This window comes from Ruditapes philippinarum, unplaced genomic scaffold (assembly GCF_026571515.1).
Source record: "Ruditapes philippinarum isolate M1 unplaced genomic scaffold, ASM2657151v2 ctg1269_1_1_1_1, whole genome shotgun sequence".
Lineage (NCBI taxonomy): Eukaryota > Metazoa > Mollusca > Bivalvia > Venerida > Veneridae > Ruditapes > Ruditapes philippinarum.
Window position 1 is genome coordinate 70,458 of NW_026866429.1, and position 21,562 is coordinate 92,019.

General features: G+C 33.0%; 1 protein-coding gene across 3 annotated transcripts in view; it reads left to right on the top strand.

The window, feature by feature from the left end:
• The window catches only part of LOC132732449 (tubby-related protein 4-like), a 70,365-nt gene that overhangs the window by 41,863 nt on the left and 6,940 nt on the right, over positions 1-21,562 (top strand). For all 3 annotated transcript variants that reach the window (XM_060718868.1, XM_060718867.1, XM_060718869.1), the window contains 6 exons: positions 1,127-1,307; positions 4,768-4,890; positions 17,523-17,665; positions 18,127-18,354; positions 19,042-19,285; positions 19,972-20,177. In XM_060718868.1, coding sequence (XP_060574851.1) covers positions 1,127-1,307; positions 4,768-4,890; positions 17,523-17,665; positions 18,127-18,354; positions 19,042-19,285; positions 19,972-20,177 — 1,125 coding nt within the window. The remainder of the gene's footprint in view (positions 1-1,126; positions 1,308-4,767; positions 4,891-17,522; positions 17,666-18,126; positions 18,355-19,041; positions 19,286-19,971; positions 20,178-21,562) is intronic.

The following is a 21,562-nucleotide window of genomic DNA, read 5'->3' on the forward strand; positions in this document are numbered from 1 at the left end:
TTTAAAGAACCCAAAGAGCTAGAGCTAAGATATTAAGCATGAAACATCTTCTAGTGAGTGTCTACCAAGTTTGTTCAAATTAAAGCCCTGGGGTCAAAATTGGCCCCGCCCCGGGGGTCATTGATTTTCCCTATATGCATATTGTAAAAACTTAAAAAATCTTCTTTTAAAGAACCATAAGAGCTAGAGCTTAGATATTTGGCATGAAACATCTTTTAGTAAATGTCTACCAAGTTTGTTCAAATAAAAGCCTTGGGGTCAAAATTGACCCTGCCCCAGGGGGTCATAGATTTTCCCTATATGCATATAGTAAAAACTTAAAAAATCTTCTTTTAAAGAACCCAAAGAGCTAGAGCTAAGATATTTAGCATGAAACATCTTCTAATAAGTGTCTACCAAGTTTGTTCAAATAAAAGCTCTGGGGTCAAAATTGGCCACGCCCCAGGGGGTCATTGATTTTCCCTATATGCATATAGTAAAAACTTAAAAAATCTACTTTTAAAGAACTCAAAGAGCTAGAGCTAAGATATTTAGCATGAAACATGTTCTAATGGGTGTATACCAAGTATGTTCAAATAAAAGCCCTGGGGTCAAAACTGGCCCCGCCCGGGGGGGGGGGGGTCATTGATTTTCCTTATATGTGTATAGCAAAAACTTAAAAATCTTCTTTGGAAAAACCCAAATAGCTAGAGTTTAGATATTAAGCATGAAACATCTTTAAGTAAATATCTACAAAGTTTGTTAAAATAAACGCCCGGGGGTCAAAACTGGCCCTGCCCCAGGGGTGACATTGTTTTTAACTATATGTGTATAGTAAAAACTTTAAAAATCTTCTTTTAAAAATGCCAATGAGCTAGAACTTAGATGTTTAGCATGAAACATCTTCTTATGGGTGTCTACCAAGTCTGTTCAAATAAACAAATAAAAGCCCTTGGGTAAAAATTGGCCCGGGGTGGGGGGCCTATATACAGGTGAGCGACCTCAGGGCCATCATGGCCCTCTTGTTTTTATTTTTTAGTCAATTAGCTATTTCAATGTTTGAGGTTGTAAAATTATGAGTTTAATCCTGCAGATATTCTGGTTATTTTGTGAGTTGATTATATAATTATGTTGTATTCATAATTAGGTTATGTTTGGTACAACAGATGGGCAGATTATTGTGATGTCATCACAGGGTGCCATGGTAACTCAAGTTACTGTATTAGAAGGTATGGAGATCACTACTTTATTATGGTCATGTGAAAAATTCAACATGGAAGAAGAAGAAGGCAACCAGGAGACAGATCAGAGTGGACCTAGTCAAGACAGTAAGTGTAGACTACTCGTTTTAGTTTATACAGAATTTATTTTAGTTTGATTGTTTAGGAAGCTATGAGCTTAAAGAAACATTCTTGAGTCTGCTCCTGGAACTAATCAGTACTAAGGAATTTCTGTAAAGTTTCTAGCTCAAAGATCAACTGTTTAACCCTGATTGGATTTGAACACACTCTGCTAGTGATTCTAAAATTAGTATTCTGATGCAATGTATGCTTTAGTTTGATAGAGTTGTTGAAACTCCTGGCATATGCTTCCGATTTTTTCATTTTTTTTGCTCCCAGAAGGGAGCATAAGGACCAGAATTGAAATTAAGGACCACAATGATAAATAAATTATAAAATAGCTCTTAGCAAAAAAACATTATGTTGAGTAATTCTGCTGTGACCCTGACCTTAAAATGACCTTGCCCTTTCCGGTCAATTTATGGAATGTGTAAGTACAGTCCTAAATGTTCTTTTTTCAATGTTTAAACTAAGTTTTTATGGTATATGTGGATAAAATGTTTGATCTTCCCATATGTATCATTGATATTAATGCAGCAGTTAGATCATGAACCACAGAATGTGGAAGTAAGTAAGCAAGTAAGAGATTTGTGTAATTTGATAGGTTTACGTGGAGAAAAAAAGACAAGATGATCGAGATAGAGATTTTATGGAAGGCTTCTTGATGATAAAAATTGTAATTTATTTTCCTCTTTTATGGAATACTGGAACACAAACTGATTGTTCTGCTTTTGAATATATACAATCATGCAAAAATACAAAAATAAAAAAATGAATTAATGTACATTTTTGTAGTCATCTGATATTAAGAGTTTTGATTTTGAATGAAAATATATATGAATATTTATCACAGTGTATTTTTCTAAGGTATGAAGTGATTTGAGAGAAATGTAGAAATGTGGTTGATATTTGTATGATATATATTTATATGTTTTTTCGTTTGTTATTGTGTATATATTTAGTCAGTGTTATATAGAGTGTTTTATCTGTGTTTTCCTATCTTCTAGCTAATAGGAAATGTTATAGATTTAGGTTGTCTTATAAGATTAGTGTCAGATACAATCAGGCTGTATATTTAATGCTCAGTAGTGTCACTTCCAGGGAACAAAATATCTATTTCTGTCTCCCATACTCAATCATTGTCTTACAATTCTCTCTCTCTCTGGGACCTTATAGCTTTCCAAACAAAGTCAAACAATATCCCATAAAATGAGAACAGTTCTAGGTTTGCCATTCCTGAGCTCACGGAATTCAATGAATATTCATACCAGTTTTTTATTGTTTGATTTAATCAGTGGCAGAAAAAACGACTGCTGAATCTATAATGAAAGTTATGTGTTTTTATCTCTTGAAGAAGAAATGTCAGATTTTTAACTGAGATGAATTTTTATGAAGTCAGAAATTGTTTAGTTTAAATAAACTGAAGTTTTTGTTACTTTTAGTATGTATATGGGAGTTAGTGCTATTTTGTCATTTCAGATTAATTAGATAATCCCATGTTTATAAAAAAATTTGAATTAATTCAACAAAAACTTGAGACCTCTTGTTAAGGAATGAAGTGTATAAAGAAGTTATAAAGGCCTTCACACTGAAGATAATAGTGTAAATACTTCTTTATGAATATTTGTAAATTAACAGAAAAGACTTTTTAATACTATTCTCTGACAAATTTAGTCCTAGTTTCTGCCTAATCCGAAGATATTAGTGATAGTCAACTTGTTAACCTATCTCTCCTTTTATATTTTAAATATAGCATACTATGCTTTTCTGATTGTTACATAGAACAGTTTTAATAACAAACATATTCTCCAACTATCAGATCCATTCAGATTTTTAATCAGCAATTTATTGTTGGGTGTATAACAAGTAGATGTATATGTAATATGAATATATGAAAGTTATCAAGCATGTAATCTTACTGATGTATATGATTATTTTTCTCAGGAATTTCATTGTGTTTTCAACATGAGTGATATATTTTCATCATGAGTCTGATATATTTTATTTTTATCATGAATCTGATATATTGTATTTTCATCATGAATTCGATATATTGTATTTTTATCATGAATCTAATATATTGGATTTTCATGAATCTGAATATTGGATTTTCATCATGAAACTGATATATAATATTGTATTTTCATCATGAATCTGATAATATTTATTGTATTTTCATCATGAATCTGATATATTGTATTTTCATCATGAATCTGATATATTGTATTTTCATCATGATTCTGATATATAGTATTTTCATCATGAATCTGATATATTGTATTAAATATTTCTACATTAGTTTGCTATATAGATGATATTGAATGGGTGTAGAATGAATAATAGATTTATTGAACAAGATTAAAGTCATATGCGAGCCTCTGGCTAGCATAATATATATTTTTAGTTTAATAAATTTAGTATAGAGTTCACACAAATATAATATTATATTTATCACATATCTTAAATAAGAATGTGATGAAATGTGTTAACCTATACTGACAAACTTCTAGTAATATTCATGTCTACCAGAATCAAGCAATTCATAAAGAATTCAGCCATTCAAGTTTATGTGTTTGTGTTTAAGAGTCTGTGACAACATATCAAATATTTACATTTTGAGAGACTTAAATCATTCATTCATATAGCTAAACAAGCCATGTGTACCTCAGAAGTTTTATTAGTTTTTGCTACTGATGATAAAGTGAATTATGAGTAAAGTAATATGTTTATAGGGTATTTATATTCTCCTGATGATTGCATTGCTTCATTATATATAAATAATAAAGTAGATATATTGTCTACTTATTCTTCCGTATGAATAGTTAATTATTTTTGCTAGTCAGTTCAATAAGTATTGACAATTACATGCATTATTGGGACATAACCAAAATTAGAAGTAGATCTGTAAGTCGAAAAATTCAGCAGAACAATGTCTGTTGTTGGTTATTAATGTATATCATTGTGAAAACACATATAAGATGATATTTATATTATCAAAGATGCTTGTAGAATAATAGTGTGTTATTTTACCGTGTAATTGTGGTATTTCTGGTCAATCACTATTGCAAGAGCAACATATGTTTATGACTAAATGATAAAATTACAATTATATAATATTACTTAAGAAAAAAAGATTATTTTTGCTTTTTTTTTAACAGACACTGGAGTCTGTTGTAAGTTTTATAATACTTTACAGTTTCTTTGGATACTGCAGTCTTTAAGTGCTAAATTGTTTTGGTTTGATTGGTCTTTTTCTACAAATCTAAATATAAATTGCATTCACATATTTATGTATACACACACATGCTTTTAAAGTAAATCTGTAAACATTTTTGTTTAACTATTTTGATAAAAAAATCCATAAACTAACAATGGACTGTCGTAAAGTCAAAACAGGTGTTGTTATTAACATGAATTCAGCAGAATAAGGTTTGTAATTTTCTTTCAGAAACTTCCTCAACACCTGTAGAGAAGAATTATATGTTAGCTGTATGTTTCAAGTATGGTGCCATTTATTTCATGACAAGCTATGATGATCAGTGTCCAAAAGTTGTACATAGTATGTTAACTGGTAAGTAGCTTCTTAAATCCTCATAGAAATATAGCTTTCCTGTTTGATGCCACTTATCCTAAAAATGTCTTTATACAACATCTATTCCGAAGTCATGGAGAAGAATTCTGATATTTATAACATGCTTTAACTCTAGTGCTGCTAAAATGCTGCTGACAGAATTATGATATTTAAAACAAGCAGTAACTCTAACACTGCTGACAGATGCTGTAACTCTTACGCTGCTGACAAATGCTGTAACTTTAACACTGCTGACAGATGCTTTAACTCTAACACTGCTGACAGATGGTTTAACTCTCACACTGCTGACAGATGCTTTAACTTTTATGATGAAGAACAGATGCTTTAACTCTAACACTGTTGACAGATGCTTTAAGTCTAACACTGCTGACAGATGCTTTAAGTCTCATGCTGCTGACAGATGCTTTAACTTAAACACTGCTGACCGATGCTGTAACTTTAACACTGCTGACAGATTCTTTAACTCTAACACTGCTGACAGATGCTTTAAATATCATGCTGCTGACAGATGCTTTAACTTTAACACTGCTGACAGATGCTTTAACTCTAAGACTGCTGACAGATGCTTTAACTCATGCTGCTGACAGATGCGTTTACTTTAAGACTGCTGACAGATGTTTTAACTCTAACACTGCTGACAGATGCTTTAAATCTAACACTGCTGTCAGATGTTTTAGCTCAAACACTGCTGACAAATGCTTTTAATCTAAAACTGCTGACAGATGCTTTAACTCTTACACTGCTGACAGATGGTTAAAACTCTAACACTGCTGACAGATGCTTTAACTGTAACACTGCTGACAGATGCTTTAACTCTTATGCTGCTGACAGATGTTTTAGCTCTAACACTGCTAACAAATGCTTTAATTCTAACACTGCTGACAGATGCTTTAACTCTAATGCTGCTGACAGGTGCTGCTATAACTTTATTGTGCTGACAGATGCTTTTACTCTTACACTGCTGACAGATGCTTTAACTCTTATGCTGCTGACAGATGCTTTAACTTTAACACTGCTGACAGATGTTTTAACTTTAATGCAGCTGACAGATGCTTTAACTCTAATGCTGCTGACATATGCTTTAACTTTAACACTGCTGACAGATGCTTTAACTCTAACACTGCTGACAGATGCTTAAATGCTCACACTGCTGACAGATGCTTTAACTTTAAGATTTCTGACAGATGCTGTAACTCTAATGCTGCTGACAGATGTTTTAACTCTTATGATGCTGACAGATGCTTTAACTCTAAGACTGCTGACAGATGTTTTAACTCTAACACTGCGGACATATGCTTTAAATCTAACACTGCTGACAGATGGTTTAACTCTCACACTGCTGACAGATGCTATAACTCTAACACTGCTGACAGATGCATTGACTCTAACACTGCTGACAGATGGTTTAACTCTAACACTGCTGACAGATGTTTTAACTCTACACTGCTGACAAATGCTTTAATTATAACACTGCTGACAAATGGTTTAATTCTAACACAGCTGACAGATGCTTTAACTCTTACACTGCTGACAGATGCTTTAACTCTAACACTGCTGACAGATGCTTTTACTCTTATGATGCTGACAGATGCTTTAACTCTAACACTCTAGAAGGGGAGCAGTGGCCTAGTAATTAAGATGTCTGCCTCTCAACCCAGAGTTCATGGGTTTGAGCCCTACTTGGGTCATGACCATGTTTCATCATATGTTAGAAAAATAATATTGCTTGACATGATTTGTTGCCTGTCATTGGTTCTCCTTTAGCCTGTAATGTGAGATTGGGAAACATTCTCTAACATGCAATATTTGTTAGATGTCAGAGCTGTAACAATGGATGTTTTTCTACAGAAAAAGAAACTCATTAGAGGGGGTTATTGTAACCATATTAATTAAATAACATAATGTCACCAACACAGCCTAATTGTAAATATCACACTATAAATGTCCTACTTTAAACATGCAACAATTATTAGCCAGTTTCTTAGAAAGGTGAACATGTTTTATTGATGCAATCTGATTTATGTGCACAGTCTTATTGCTGTATACCTAAAGCTAGAATATAAGAAATAATATATACAATACTGACAATAAAAATGAGACTAATATACAAGAGATCAAGAGGTAATTCCTATGTCTGTGAACCATTGTGTTTTCTATTTTCTTTTTTAAATTTTACCACAGATTTATACAACATATCTTACATCTCACTGTGAACATTTACATGATTATCTTCCATATTAATGGTTACAATAAATATGTCTTGACTTTTTACAATTTGTTAATATCAATTTACTTAATTACATTCCTTTCAGAAGTAGATTGCTGAAATATAAAAGTGAAAAATATTTGATAAATGCAGAAAGCATGACATCATTTATCATCACATCTGATATTCACTCAATGAGCTTTAATTAAATCTTACACTGAAAGAATGTGTCATCTGTAGCTAATAGGTTAAATTATGAATGACTTCCTCCTCACTGATGTGGCTGATAAGTTAAACTGTAAATGTCTTCCTCCTCACTGATGTGGCTGATAAGTTAAACTGTAAATGTCTTCCTCCTCACTGATGTGGCTGATAAGTTAAACTGTAAATGTCTTCCTCCTCATTGATGTGGCTGATAAGTTAAACTGTAAATGACTTCCTTCTCACTGATGTGACTGATAGGTTAAACTGTAAATGGCTCCCTCCTCACTGATGGATGGGTGATATGTTAAACTATAAATGACTTCCTCCTCACTGATGTGACTGATAGGTTTAACTATAAATGGCTTCCTCCTCACTAACTGATGGGTGATAGGTTTCACTATAAATGACTTCCTTCTCACTGATGTAGCTGATAGGTTTAACTATAAACAGCTTCCGCCTCACTGATATGGCTGATAGGTTCAATTGCAAATGATTTCCTCCTATCTGATGTGGCTGATAGGTTAAACTGTAAATGATTTCCTCCTCACTGTGGCTGATTGGTGAAACTGTAAATGACTTCCTCCTCACTGACATGGCTGATAGGTATAACTGTAAATTACTTCCTCCTCACTGTGGCTGATAGGTTAAACTGAAAATGACTTTCTCCTCACTGACATGGCTGATAGGTATAACTGTAAATGATTTCCTCCTCACTGTGGCTGATTGGTGAAACTGTAAATGACTTCCTCCTCAACGACATGGCTGATATGTATAACTGTAAATGATTTCCTCCTCACTGTGGCTGATAGGTGAAACTGTAAATGACTTCCTCCTCACTGTGGTTGATAAGTTAAACTGTAAATTATTTCCTCCTCACTGACATGGCTGATAGGTAAAACTGTAAATGTCTTCCTTCTCACTGATGTGACTGATAGGTTAAACTGTAAATGACTTCCTCCTCACTGTGGTTGATAGGTGAAACTGTAAATGACTTTCTCCTCACTGACATGGCTGATAGGTAAAACTGTAAATGTCTTCCTCCTCACTGATGTGGCTGATAGGTTAAACTGTAAATGACTTCCTCCTCACTGATGTGACTGATAGGTTAAACTGTAAATGACTTCCTCCTCACTGCGACTGATAGGTTAAACTGTAAATTATTTCCTCCTCACTGACATGGCTGATAGGTTAAACTGTAAATGACTTCCTCCTCACTGTGGCTGATAGGTGAAACTGTAAATGACTACCTCCTCACTGACATGGCTGATAGGTTAAACTGTAAATGACTAAACTGTAAATGACTTCCTCCTCACTGATGTGGCTGATAGGTTAAACTGTAAATGACTTCCTCCTCACTGATGTGGCTGATAGGTTAAACTGTAAATGACTTCCTCCTCACTGACATGGCTGATAGGTTAAACTGTAAATGACTTCCTCCTCACTGATGTGGCTGATAGGTTAAACTGTAAATGACTTCCTCCTCACTGATGTGGCTGATAGGTTAAACTGTAAATGACTTCCTCCTCACTGATGTGGCTGATAGGTTAAACTGTAAATGACTTCCTCCTCACTGCGACTGATAGGTTAAACTGTAAATTATTTCCTCCTCACTGACATGGCTGATAGGTTTAACTATAAATGACTTCCTCCTCACTGATGTAGCTGATAGGTTAAACTGTAAATGACTTCCTCCTCACTGCGACTGAATGGTTAAACTGTAAATGACTTCCTCCTCACTGCGACTGATAGGTTAAACTGTAAATGACTTCCTTCTCACTGATGTGACTGATAGGTTAAACTATAAATGACTTCCTCCTCACTGCGACTGATAGGTTAAACTGTAAATGACTTCCTTCTCACTGATGTGACTGATAGGTTAAACTATAAATGACTTCCTCCTCACTGCGACTGATAGGTTAAACTGTAAATGACTTCCTTCTCACTGATGTGACTAATAGGTTAAACTGTAAATGACTTCCTCCTCACTGATGTGGCTGATAGGTTAAACTGTAAATGACTTCCTCCTCACTGCGACTGATAGGTTAAACTGTAAATGACTTCCTTCTCACTGATGTGACTGATAGGTTAAACTGTAAATGACTTCCTTCTCACTGCTGTGACTGATAGGTTAAACTGTAAATGACTTCCTTCTCACTGATGTGGCTGATAAGTTAAACTGTAAATGGCTCCCTCCTCACGGATGTGGCTGATAGGTTAAACTGTAAATGACTTCCTTCTCACTGCTGTGACTGATAGGTTAAACTGTAAATGACTTCCTTCTCACTGATGTGGCTGATAGGTTAAACTGTAAATGACTTCCCTCACTCACTGATAGGTTTAAACTGTAAATTATTTCTCCTCACTGACATGGCTGATAGGTTTAACTGTAAATGACTTCCTCCTCACTGATGTAGCTGATAGGTTAAACTGTAAATGACTGCGACTGAAGTTAAACTGTAAATGAACTGATGTGGCTGATAGGTAAACTGTAAATTACTTCCTCCTCACTGATGTGACTGATAGGTTTGAACTGTAAATGACTTCCTCCTCACTGATGTGGCTGATAGGTTAAACTGTAAATGACTTCCTCCTCACTGCGACTGATAGGTTAAACTGTAAATGACTTCCTCCTCACTGATGTGGCTGATAGGTTAAACTGTAAATGACTTCCTCCTCACTGATGTGGCTGATAGGTTAAACTGTAAATGACTTCCTCCTCACTGCGACTGATAGGTTAAACTGTAAATGACTTCCTTCTCACTGATGTGACTGATAGGTTAAACTGTAAATGACTTCCTTCTCACTGCTGTGACTGATAGGTTAAACTGTAAATGACTTCCTTCTCACTGATGTGGCTGATAAGTTAAACTGTAAAATGGCTCCCTCCTCACGGATGTGGCTGATAGGTTAAACTGTAAATGACTTCCTTCTCACTGCTGTGACTGATAGGTTAAACTGTAAATGACTTCCTTTCTCACTGATGTGGCTATAAGTTAAACTGTAAATGGCTCCCTCCTCACGGATTGTGGCTGATAGGTTAAACTGTAAATGACTTCCTCCTCACTGATGTGGCTGATAAGTTAAACTGTAAATGGCTCCCTCCTCACTGATGTGGCTGATAGGTTAAACTGTAAATGACTTCCTTCTCACTGATGTGGCTGATAAGTTTAAACTGTAAATGACTTCCTTCTCACTGATGTGGCTGATAAGTTAAACTGTAAATGACTTCCTTCTCACTGATGTGGCTGATAAGTTTAAACTGTAAATGACTTCCTCCTCACTGATGTGGCTGATAGGTTAAACTGTAAATGACTTCCTTCTCACGGATGTGGCTGATAAGTTATAACTGTAAATGACTTCCTCCTCCACTGATGTGGCTGATAGGTTAAACTGTAAATGACTTCCTCCTCACTGCGACTGATAGGTAAAACTGTAAATGACTTCCTCCTCACTGATGTGGCTGATAGGTTAAACTGTAAATGACTTCCTTCTCACTGATGTGACTGATAGGTTAAACTGTAAATGAACTTCCTCCTCACTGATGTGGCTGATAGGTTAAACTGTAAATGACTTCCTCCTCACTGATGTGGCTGATAGATTAAACTGTAAATGACTTCCTTCTCACTGATGTGACTGATAGGTTAAACTGTAAATGACTTCCTCCTCACTGATGTGGCTGATAGATTAAACTGTAAATGACTTCCTTCTCACTGCTGTGACTGATAGGTTAAACTGTAAATGACTTCCTTCTCACTGATGTGGCTGATAAGTTAAACTGTAAATGGCTCCCTCCTCACGGATGTGGCTGATAGGTTAAACTGTAAATGACTTCCTCCTCACTGATGTGGCTGATAAGTTAAACTGTAAATGGCTCCCTCCTCACTGATGTGGCTGATAGGTTAAACTGTAAATGACTTCCTTCTCACTGATGTGGCTGATAAGTTAAACTGTAAATGACTTCCTCCTCACTGATGTGGCTGATAGGTTAAACTGTAAATGACTTCCTCCTCACTGCGACTGATAGGTAAAACTGTAAAATGACTTCCTCCTCACTGATGTGGCTGATAGGTTAAACTGTAAATGACTTCCTCCTCACTGCGACTGATAGGTAAAACTGTAAATGACTTCCTCCTCACTGATGTGGCTGATAGGTTAAACTGTAAATGACTTCCTTCTCACTGATGTGACTGATAGGTTAAACTGTAAATGACTTCCTCCTCACTGATGTGACTGATAGGTTAAACTGTAAATGACTTCCTCCTCACTGCGACTGATAGGTTAAACTGTAAATGACTTCCTCCTCATTGATGTGGCTGATAGGTGAAACTGTAAATGACTTCCTCCTCACTGATGTGGCTGATAGGTTAAACTGTAAATGACTTCCTCCTCACTGATGTGGCTGATAGGTTAAACTGTAAATGACTTCCTCCTCACTGATGTGGCTGATAGGTTAAACTGTAAATGACTTCCTCCTCACTGATGTGGCTGATAAGTTAAACTGTAAATGACTTCCTCCTCACTCCGACTGATAGGTTAAACTGTAAATGACTTCTTTCTCACTGATGGATGGGTGATATGTTTACTGTAAATGACTTCCTCCTTACTGATGTGGCTGATATGTTTACTGTAAATGTCTTCCTCCTTGTTTCAACACAGATTCCTTCTTGTGCTGGAAAAAATTATTACAATGAAGTCAAGGCATTAATTGTCTCCTGAAACAAAGAAATATCCTTTTTATATTATCTTTATAATGTTACTTTGATATAATTGTGCCATTATCCCCAAGAAATTTTTATTTCTCAATTTTTTTTTTTTTGTGTACTTTTATATTTTCAAAAAAAACTTTTTGGCCATTTACCTGATCCATCTTTTGTTCTATTGCTTTTGGGCATTAAGTACAGTTATAGTGATTCATATTTTGTATGGAAGTCAAAACATTACCTTGTTTACATTATGCTACTTTCATGACAACAAATTTAACATTTAGGGCTCCTTTCGTTAGGTAACAAACATCTAACATGCTCTTAAATCATTATTCAAGAGTTTGGAAACTTATGTTTGCCTTTTTTAAAGAAATAAACATTATTTGTTTCTGAGGCATAATGTGGCCTTTAAGCAACTATTTTATTGTATATAGCAAAAAATCAATATATTAAGAAAAGGTCAGTGTTCTAAGAAACACAAAAATAGCAACTAACAAAAGACAAAAGTCAAATTTAATTTACTTGTTCTCTCTTGGGTTACTATTTATTGGTATATGGTCAGGCTAACTGTGTTTAGACATGCAAACTTGTCTTGTTTGATTGACATCAGAGAGAAATGTACCTAATTAACTACAAGAGAAGAAATGACCTATAAGATTATGTCTTTGTACGATATAACTTTTTCAGCAAATACAAATTTCTATGTTTTATGTCACTTGTTATACTTGATGTCTTTATACAATGTCTCTTCTGAAATCATTTTGTAAATTTCATCAAACTTGCATTAAAGGGATACTCAGGCAAAATAATGACAAAAATATAAAAATTATCTTCTGTACTCAAATCACCCTTAAATGACATTTCTTAAAGTCCCAGCATGAATTTCTGTATAAATTCTATATATTTTGGGTTTGAAGCTTGAAAATAACTTCATATGTTGAACGAAATTTAGACGTCAACAGAATCACCGAATAGTTAAAAAAACAAGTCATGTGATTTGAACAAACCCTGGAAGTTACAATAACAGGTGTTGTGGATATTGTATGATTAAAATAAGTCTAAGTAATTGATTTGACATGTTTTTTAACGTTTCCAGAGTACAGAGTGACAACTATTGTTAAATCTTAGTGCTCTAACCTGACCCACGCGGGTCAAGATAGGAAAACACCATTTTATTCTTTATATGGAGAAACGTTTTGTTCCTTTGACTGTTTAGTGTATTTAATTGGAGGACATTTACAGAATAATGAATGAAAAATTCAAAACTAAGAAATGAAAATTTTGCCTGTGTCTCCCTTTAAAAAGGTGCTTCGGACAGCACTATTATTGCATAAAAGTATGCATATGATTCTGTTACTTTGGATTTTGGTATCTGTTTTTCATATAAAGAAACCACTTTGTTAAGCTTTCTATATGCTAGTGTGATGTCACTATATGCTTATGTGATGTCACTTGACAGTTATGTTTTGATAATAAAACAACCAGGCCATTATTTCAATAAGCTAGTTATTCTTCCACCAAACATAGTTTTGGGGGAATCAATTTGCCCCATCTTGTCCTGTCTTGCCCTGTCCCATCACTGAAATATTGAAAGATCACAATGCAACTGTCTATGTGAAGTTTCATACCTCGAAGTATTTTGACATAATAATGCCACTTATTAGAACATATCCCAGAAAGGGTACAAATTGGCTATAGCTTTCTTGTTAATTAATGAATTGTCTTCATAATAATTGAACACAACAATTCTTTGGAATGTTCTTTCAAGTTGACCTAACTAACTTTGACCTTGAGTCATCAATGACCTTTACCTTTAAGGTCAAATTTTTAATTTTGCAAATGTTTTGCTTTAACTGGTTATTTATGAACATATTGTCTTCTTATTTAGATACATATCCTTTAGATCCAGACATTTACAAAGATCAAACTAACTTTGACCTTGGCTCTTAAATTAAACCTTAAAAAATTACTGAATTTTCACTGTTTTTTTTATATGATTCTTTATAGTAGGTGTAGTTATATATCTGTATAGTAGATGTTGTTTTATAATTCTTTATAGTAGGTGTAGTGAGTGTTATATAGAGAATAACATGCTACCGTCTTTTGATATCAATTTTATCAGGTGAGGCTGATCTGGGCTAGAAAGGCCGAGGCTTGCCGAGCCCTTTCTGTCCATATCAGCCTCGCCTGATAAAATTGATATCAAAAGACAGTAGAATGTTTTTCTATTTATCATGTAACACATAAAAACTGTCAAAATTACAAAATAATCTACTTTTAAATAGCGAATTTCATAAAAAGGGGCATTTTTGTTCAAAGAAATAATTCTTGAAAACAAATTCCTCCGCCCCTGAAACTTAGAATTTGTATATGGCGGCCATTTTTTCTTTCAACTCGAGAATATTTCCTGTGATAAAAAAAACAACAGAATGAAACACGATAAAATTCTTACCTTTAAACATCGATCCAAAAATCCCTAAAAATCACAAAAACTTTACTGCACTTTTTGTCTTGAATTGTCAAATTCAAAAGTTCATGATATTTTCAATCAATCAAAAGTCAAATAGGCAATCAAACACAAGCTACACAAACATGCGTCTTATTTTTTAAACAAAACAATTTGTTCACTTATTAAATAATAATCCGGCAAAATAAAGTTCTCAAAGAAAATCATCTAGCCTGTTTTTTATGATACATGTATAGTATGACGTGAACATCGATGATGTCATTTGCAATTATTAATTATGAGGTCACTTCATTTAGTTGGTGCTTAACTATTCGCTATCTCATTTATTCGTAATTGAATTCAAAATCGATGTAATAAATAAATAAATATCGTCTTGATTCAAGACTTGTAAGTGACTATGATTACATTGCAGAATTCACATGCTGATGAAAATGAGAATAAAAGCAATTGTAAAATGGGCGGGGCTTATTTTTGATATCAGGTTACTGACCTGATATCAAAAATAATTATCAGGCAAGTGTTATCGGGCAGTTACCATAGCAGTTACATGATAAAATTCTTTATAGTAGGTGTAGTTATATATCTGTTTAGTAGATGTAGATATATAATTCTTTATAGTAGGGTTTAGTTATAATCTGTATAGTAGATGTAGATATAAAATTCTTTATAGAAGGTTTAGTTATATATCTGTTTAGTAGATGTTGTTTTATAATTCTTTATAGTAGATGTAGATAGTGTATATATCTGTATAGTAGATGTAGATATATAATTCTTTATAGAAGGTTTAGTTATATATCTGTATAGTAGATGTAGATATAAAATTCTTTATAGTAGGTGTAGTGTTATAATTCTTTCCAATAGGTGTAGTTATATATCTGTTTAGAAGATGTAGTGTTATAATTCTTTATAGTAGGTGTAGTGTTATAATTCTGTGTAGTGGGTGTAGTGTTATAATTCTGTGTAGTGGGTGTATTTCTTTATAGTAGGTGTAGTGTTATAGGTAGGGTTGTTTTTGTATCTGTAGGACAAAATTTTCAGTAACTGACTTATTGCGTTTAACTGTCAGTACAAGATAAATTACCTATTAAATATAAAGATGATACCTTACATATCGCCTCAAACTTTACAATCATCAATTATTTACTTCCTGATGTCAACCTAGACAAATTGACTCCCATTTTACAGTTGCCTCTGTTTTCTTTGTGCCATTATTTGTCTTTAACAAGATTAAAGATCAGATTATTTAGATTGATGTATTAAGTAAAGATAATTACTTTATTTGACCATTTTCCTGCTATAAGCACAGGGCACAATCAGATTAAATGGTTGTAATAGAATATTTCTCCTTTATATAGTGGTGTTAACCTTGGTATTTATTGTATACACGATACTCTAACAGAAGGTTATATAATTGGTAAGCTATATTTTAGAGACATATAATAATTGGCAAGAGCTTTCTGTTATATCTGTGACCTTTACATTCCTTTAAACTGATGAAAATAAATGTTCCTCAGGTTGTCGTTATGGAACAATTTCATCTTCAGAGAATAAACAAATTTGTTCCTGTCACCCCTAAAGTCTTTGATCTTTGCAATAACTTATTTCTGTCTTGTTTTGAATGCATTATAAGGCCATCTAGAATGCTTAAAGTCTGCGATTAACTTTGATGTATTTTCTATAGAAGTTAATTTTACCAAAGAAACAGACATAGGTTTTTTTCATAAAAACTGTTTAGAATTATAGCATTGTACATGTATATACATGTATACATTATGGCATTATGAAATAAGTTTTTGAGGAAATATGTTGAAAAAGCTTGAAGTAAAATAAGATGATAAAAATCTTACAGGACTGACCATGGCAATTACAAAATACATAGTGTTATTACCATATACAATAGTGTTATTGTAAGGTTCTATTATTAGTGGTGATATATGTTGGAATTCTGTCAATGATATATTACTATAAGATGAACTGTGATGTATTCTTTTCACTGACAATGATGACTAGAGATTGAATGGGTTTTGTCATACAGAAACTATTTGTCAATTGTAATTTATTACTGAATTAGATGGATGATAAATAACAATTAAATTGGTCTGTGAATTATTTCTCTAATTATTTAACCCTTAACCTGCTGAATTTCTGAGATAGACTTTGCTAGCTTGCTTGAGGTTTGGAACTGATCTGTGAGTGATTAACATTTGGGGATATCCTGATGAAATTTTATCAGCCAACTTTATAATGTAGGTCAGACAGGGCATGCATGTTGGTGAACTTTATCCTGGTCACTATCAGTCCCTGCATAGTAAGGGATGAGTGCTTCATTCATTTTCTTCTTCTTTTTTCTATGATACTTTGATAGATATAGAGAATTGAGTGTGCTTACTGCATTTATTTTTCATGAAAAGAGTGCATATGCTTGTAACTAGTTGTCAAGCACTGGGAATAGATTAGCACTATAGATTAGTCCCTGTCCTTATGACAGTTACCTAGGAAACCTGGTAAGGCAGAATGACCACAGAGATATGACCAAAGATGTGTTAAAATCTGGGTAAAAACTATAAAACAAAATTATGGTAAATGTTTATTATGGCAGACACATGAAAATATCAGCCTTTTAAACTTGAGTTAATGCAGTTTTGTACAAGTGCATTTGTTATACGTATAGGTTATGTGGAATAATTTTAACCCTTCCGCTGCTGCTGCTGAAAATGATCTTTCACAAGTATAGAGCCAGGCCGGCCTGAACATAAACATTTGTGCAGTCTGAACAGGCTCTGTATGTGTTTGTTAAAATGTTCATCTTGATATACCCAAAATTATTAATGGAATGTTACAAAAAGGGAAGCTGGACAAATTTATATTAGAATTCAGCTGCTGAATGGTTAATAGTTCTTAAGGATGGTAATATCAGGTTATGAAGTGTTTAATACACAAAGAACATGTCACACTGTGGTCAGTTTTTGTGGGATTTTCAAGGATTACAGATAAACTGTGAAAGTATATTAAATGTTTGTATTTGTTTCAGGTTTGAGAATAGACTGGTCAAACTGTGGTCAGTATTTGGCAGTTGGAGGGTTTACACGTCTACCAAATCTTCTTTGTCAGAATGAGATACATTTTTATACAGCAGATGGGGAACTAGTACACTGGGTTTCAGTACCTTCTCAGGTATGTTACTTTCTATTACTCATAAGAAATGCTTCTAATATCATTTTCTATGTTATATTTATGACGTAAACCTCGAACCAGGGACTTTGGAATACTGTATGGCAGGTCAAACTGAGCTATCAGGCTGCTTACACATTTTCTACCCTAATGAGTGAACAGTCAAGTACCATAGCATTGTTTTACATGATGATATAAATGTGCAATAAGAAAATGGGAGATTGTTACTAAACAGAATGTGGTAATTTATGTACCAGTGAAAATGGATGCATATCTTACCGGTATATAACAATGTCTATTTTTACTTTATGAGATTTTAAATTTTGCTAAATATTTTATTTAAATGTTTTTTTACAGTGAGATAGCTATATGTTTTAAAGTATTTCCTACAACATGAGATTGTTTATGACATATCTACATGTAAATAATCTTATTAAACTCATTAAAAAAAAAATTCATTACAGGGAAAACCTCTTACAGCATTATGTTGGGGACACAATGATCGGAGGTTATTTGTTGCTGCAGGTCATTGTTTACATGTAGCATGGATTGTAAAACATGTACCATCATTACAATATCTGTGTCAGCGGAGTGTACAATGTCTTGTTCGTAATGACTACAATGTAGAGAAACTACCACTTCCTGTCAAATTATGCTCAAATGTTCAGGCTCTCTTCACACCTACAATTAAGGTGAGTGTTTAGTCACTGCAATTATAATAACCTTTAGTATAGAAATTTTTAATATTGTCTGTTTCAGTTTTAGCTTGTTATTTAAGAAAAAGTAGGCTATCTTAACAAGGTTAAAATTAAATTTGGGGTAAAATTTTGATACAACATCTATTTTTATAACCTTAATGATTTTCTTGTACCACCACTTTTTTGAGAAAAAAAAGGGCCACTCCAAAGGCCCATAAATGAATTTTAATTTGAAAATTATGCCCTTTTTTAAAAGAAAAATTTGGGGAAAAATTTTGCATGCAATATATCTTTAAAAATTCTGAAGTTTTGTGAGCTTTTATTGGTACAAAAAGTTGGCATTTGGTCTTTTTTAGCTTAAAAATATATTAATTAATATCTTTTTTTTGTTTTTCTTTTTTATCAGTTAATGTGCTGTTTTTGTTTTTACCCGATTAAAAAATTATCGATGAAAAACTTAACTAAAATTTCATTTGATAAAGATATACAAAATTTAAAATTAAAAAACATTTTAGATAGTAATGGGGGATGTAATGAAAAATATAATTGAAAAATTTTTAAAAAATATTTAATCCTCCTGAAAAAAGTATTGGGTTTAAGCTACCTCATGTTTGATTAAGAAGAAGAGGAATTTATTGATAAATACATAGCTTGTACTAGAATGTTATAAAATATTTACAGAGTTATATACCTGATCCATTTAAACTGCGAGCATTTGTAAGTACACCACCACCGGGATCAGAGAGATTATTCTGTACAATGATTCATCATGGTGAAGAGACCTCTGGTGGACATTATACACTCTATCTAGAATACCTTGGTGGTTTAATTCCTTTACTGAAAGGAAAACGTGCAAGCAAATTGAGACCTGACTTTATTATCTTTGATCCAAGGATTAAAGCAACAAAAAGTCTGAGAAAAGAAGGTATAGTATCAAGCTTTATAAATATATACATATATATATATGACATATAGCATCTCAATATTAAAATATCTCAACATCAAAGCATGTGTAGTTAAACCCCTTAGCTCAATAGGGAGAGCATCCTTGATTCACTGGTTGTTTGACTGGCTAATTTCTGTAACAATTAAACTCAGACATTGAGTGTAAAGGTGATTTGTCTCTCACTAGATTCAGAAATCATGTTGGATTAGACGTGGATCACTTGCAGTGAAATTTATGATTGCTGGTTTACTTAACTAGGAAAGCTGGTTAGGAGGTCCTGTCATCATGAATGTGTAAAAATCTACAATAAAGTCAGACAAATAATTAAAGCATGTGTAATCCATTATTTCAAAATGAAAAAGTCTTGTCAGATGTTCATTCATAAAGAAAACAATTGGATATTTTTGAACATCAAAGTAAATTTAATGTTTATCTGCTAAGTTTCTTCAATATTGAATGTTTGAATAAAAAGAAAATATAACGTATCAAATTAACACACACAAAATGCTCAGGGTAACAAATTATGGCCACCCATGTTTATTACATAAGTATTAAGTCTGATGGCAGCACTATATTTTACTAGTAAAGAGTTTTCATAGTAAATAGAGTTTTCAAAATACTTAGCTCAATATTAAAGTAGCTGATGTTTTTTTTATGTTTTCAAGGTGACACAGGACAGATGTTTAACTTTGAGGCTGAGTTGTTGACAGAAAGTTCTTCATCAGACAGTGATATAGAGTTGGATGGTTGTGGAGGAAGCCCTAGAGTTCCACGTAGAAAAAGACTCAAACATTGTCGTCCGGAGAAGATTGAAAGAAGTACAACTTTCCGAACTCTTAATGAGCTCTTCTATAATGATAACTTACCAGAGGTAGATAATAACTTTGAGAATTATCTATAAATAAGTTAGAGGTAGAAAATGACTTTGAGAATTATCTATAAATAAGTTAGTGAGCTCTTCTATAATGATAACTTACCAGAGGTAGATAATAACTTTGAGAATTATCTATAAATAAGTTACTGAATATATCCATATATAAATAGCTTTGAAATGCCTTCCTCAATACTGATGTGTTGAGTTTTTATACATTTTTGCATGAATGTTTATTTTAATATAAAAAAAAAGATTCACATTCATTAAAGTCTGTATTGTATTATTGAGTTATGGCAATGTATAACTTAGAAATTGTCATCTGTTTTCAAAAAATATTCTATCTTAAGCCAAACATTGTTCCTAATCAAAATTGACATGTATGTTTATATATTGATTGTCATGGTGAATGATAATCAGTGTTGTTGGGTTGACAGTTTATCTAACAGTCATTTTGTCTATCACTCTTAGTTGGTTAGTTATTCAGGAAAGTTGATTAGGATGATCTACCACCAATATATGGCAAAACAAATGTGTTAGAATCGGCATAAAACAAGCCAAACAAACAAAAGCTTAAGCTGAAATATTTGATGCCTAGCATCAGCTTTTAAGCCTCAATGAAATTTGTTTAAATTTTAGCACTTAATTAAACTATGGTTCTGTTGACAAGTTAGTGTCACCATAGTGGTCAGCAAGATTCTTTGTTTTGTCATTAACCCATTATTTGTTGACTGACATAAAAAAATTGATTTATATATGCACCTTGCTTGATCCTCTACTATTTTCTGGGATTACAAGAGTTAAATAAATTCAAATTTGAATTTATTTATTCTTTATACATATGTGATCTTTAAGGCAAAATAGATCCCCCTTTCTGATACAGTTATATTTCCACAAGAATAAGATGAAAAAAGTTGCAGACTTCATTCATGTCAGAGATAAAAAAATGGTCAATACAGCCCTTTTATAACAAATAACAGGGTAATTATTAGAACAATAATTTTACTTGTTTTTCTGCATTGTGAAATTAACTAAAGAGCCCTGTTTCATAACTTTTGGTCCAAGGCTGTCTCTATGTAACATTTTTGCTTGGTCACATTATTCTATTAGATAAATTTTTAAAGTTTGAAGTTACTAAAGTAGCTGCCATTCTGATTATAAAGTGTCTAAACAATGATAAGATTATACAAGGTTTCACTGTTCCATTATTTTACCAGAAAGTCTGGCTGCTTTGGTCAATGATCTATGACTTGTCTATATATTCTTGTACTGAAATGAACATTTGATTAAGTGTAATGTTACATTGGTTTGGCACTTATTCCCTATACAATTTAATGTGTCTGAAAATGGGAAAATAGGATAATGATATATACAGTTATCAGTGA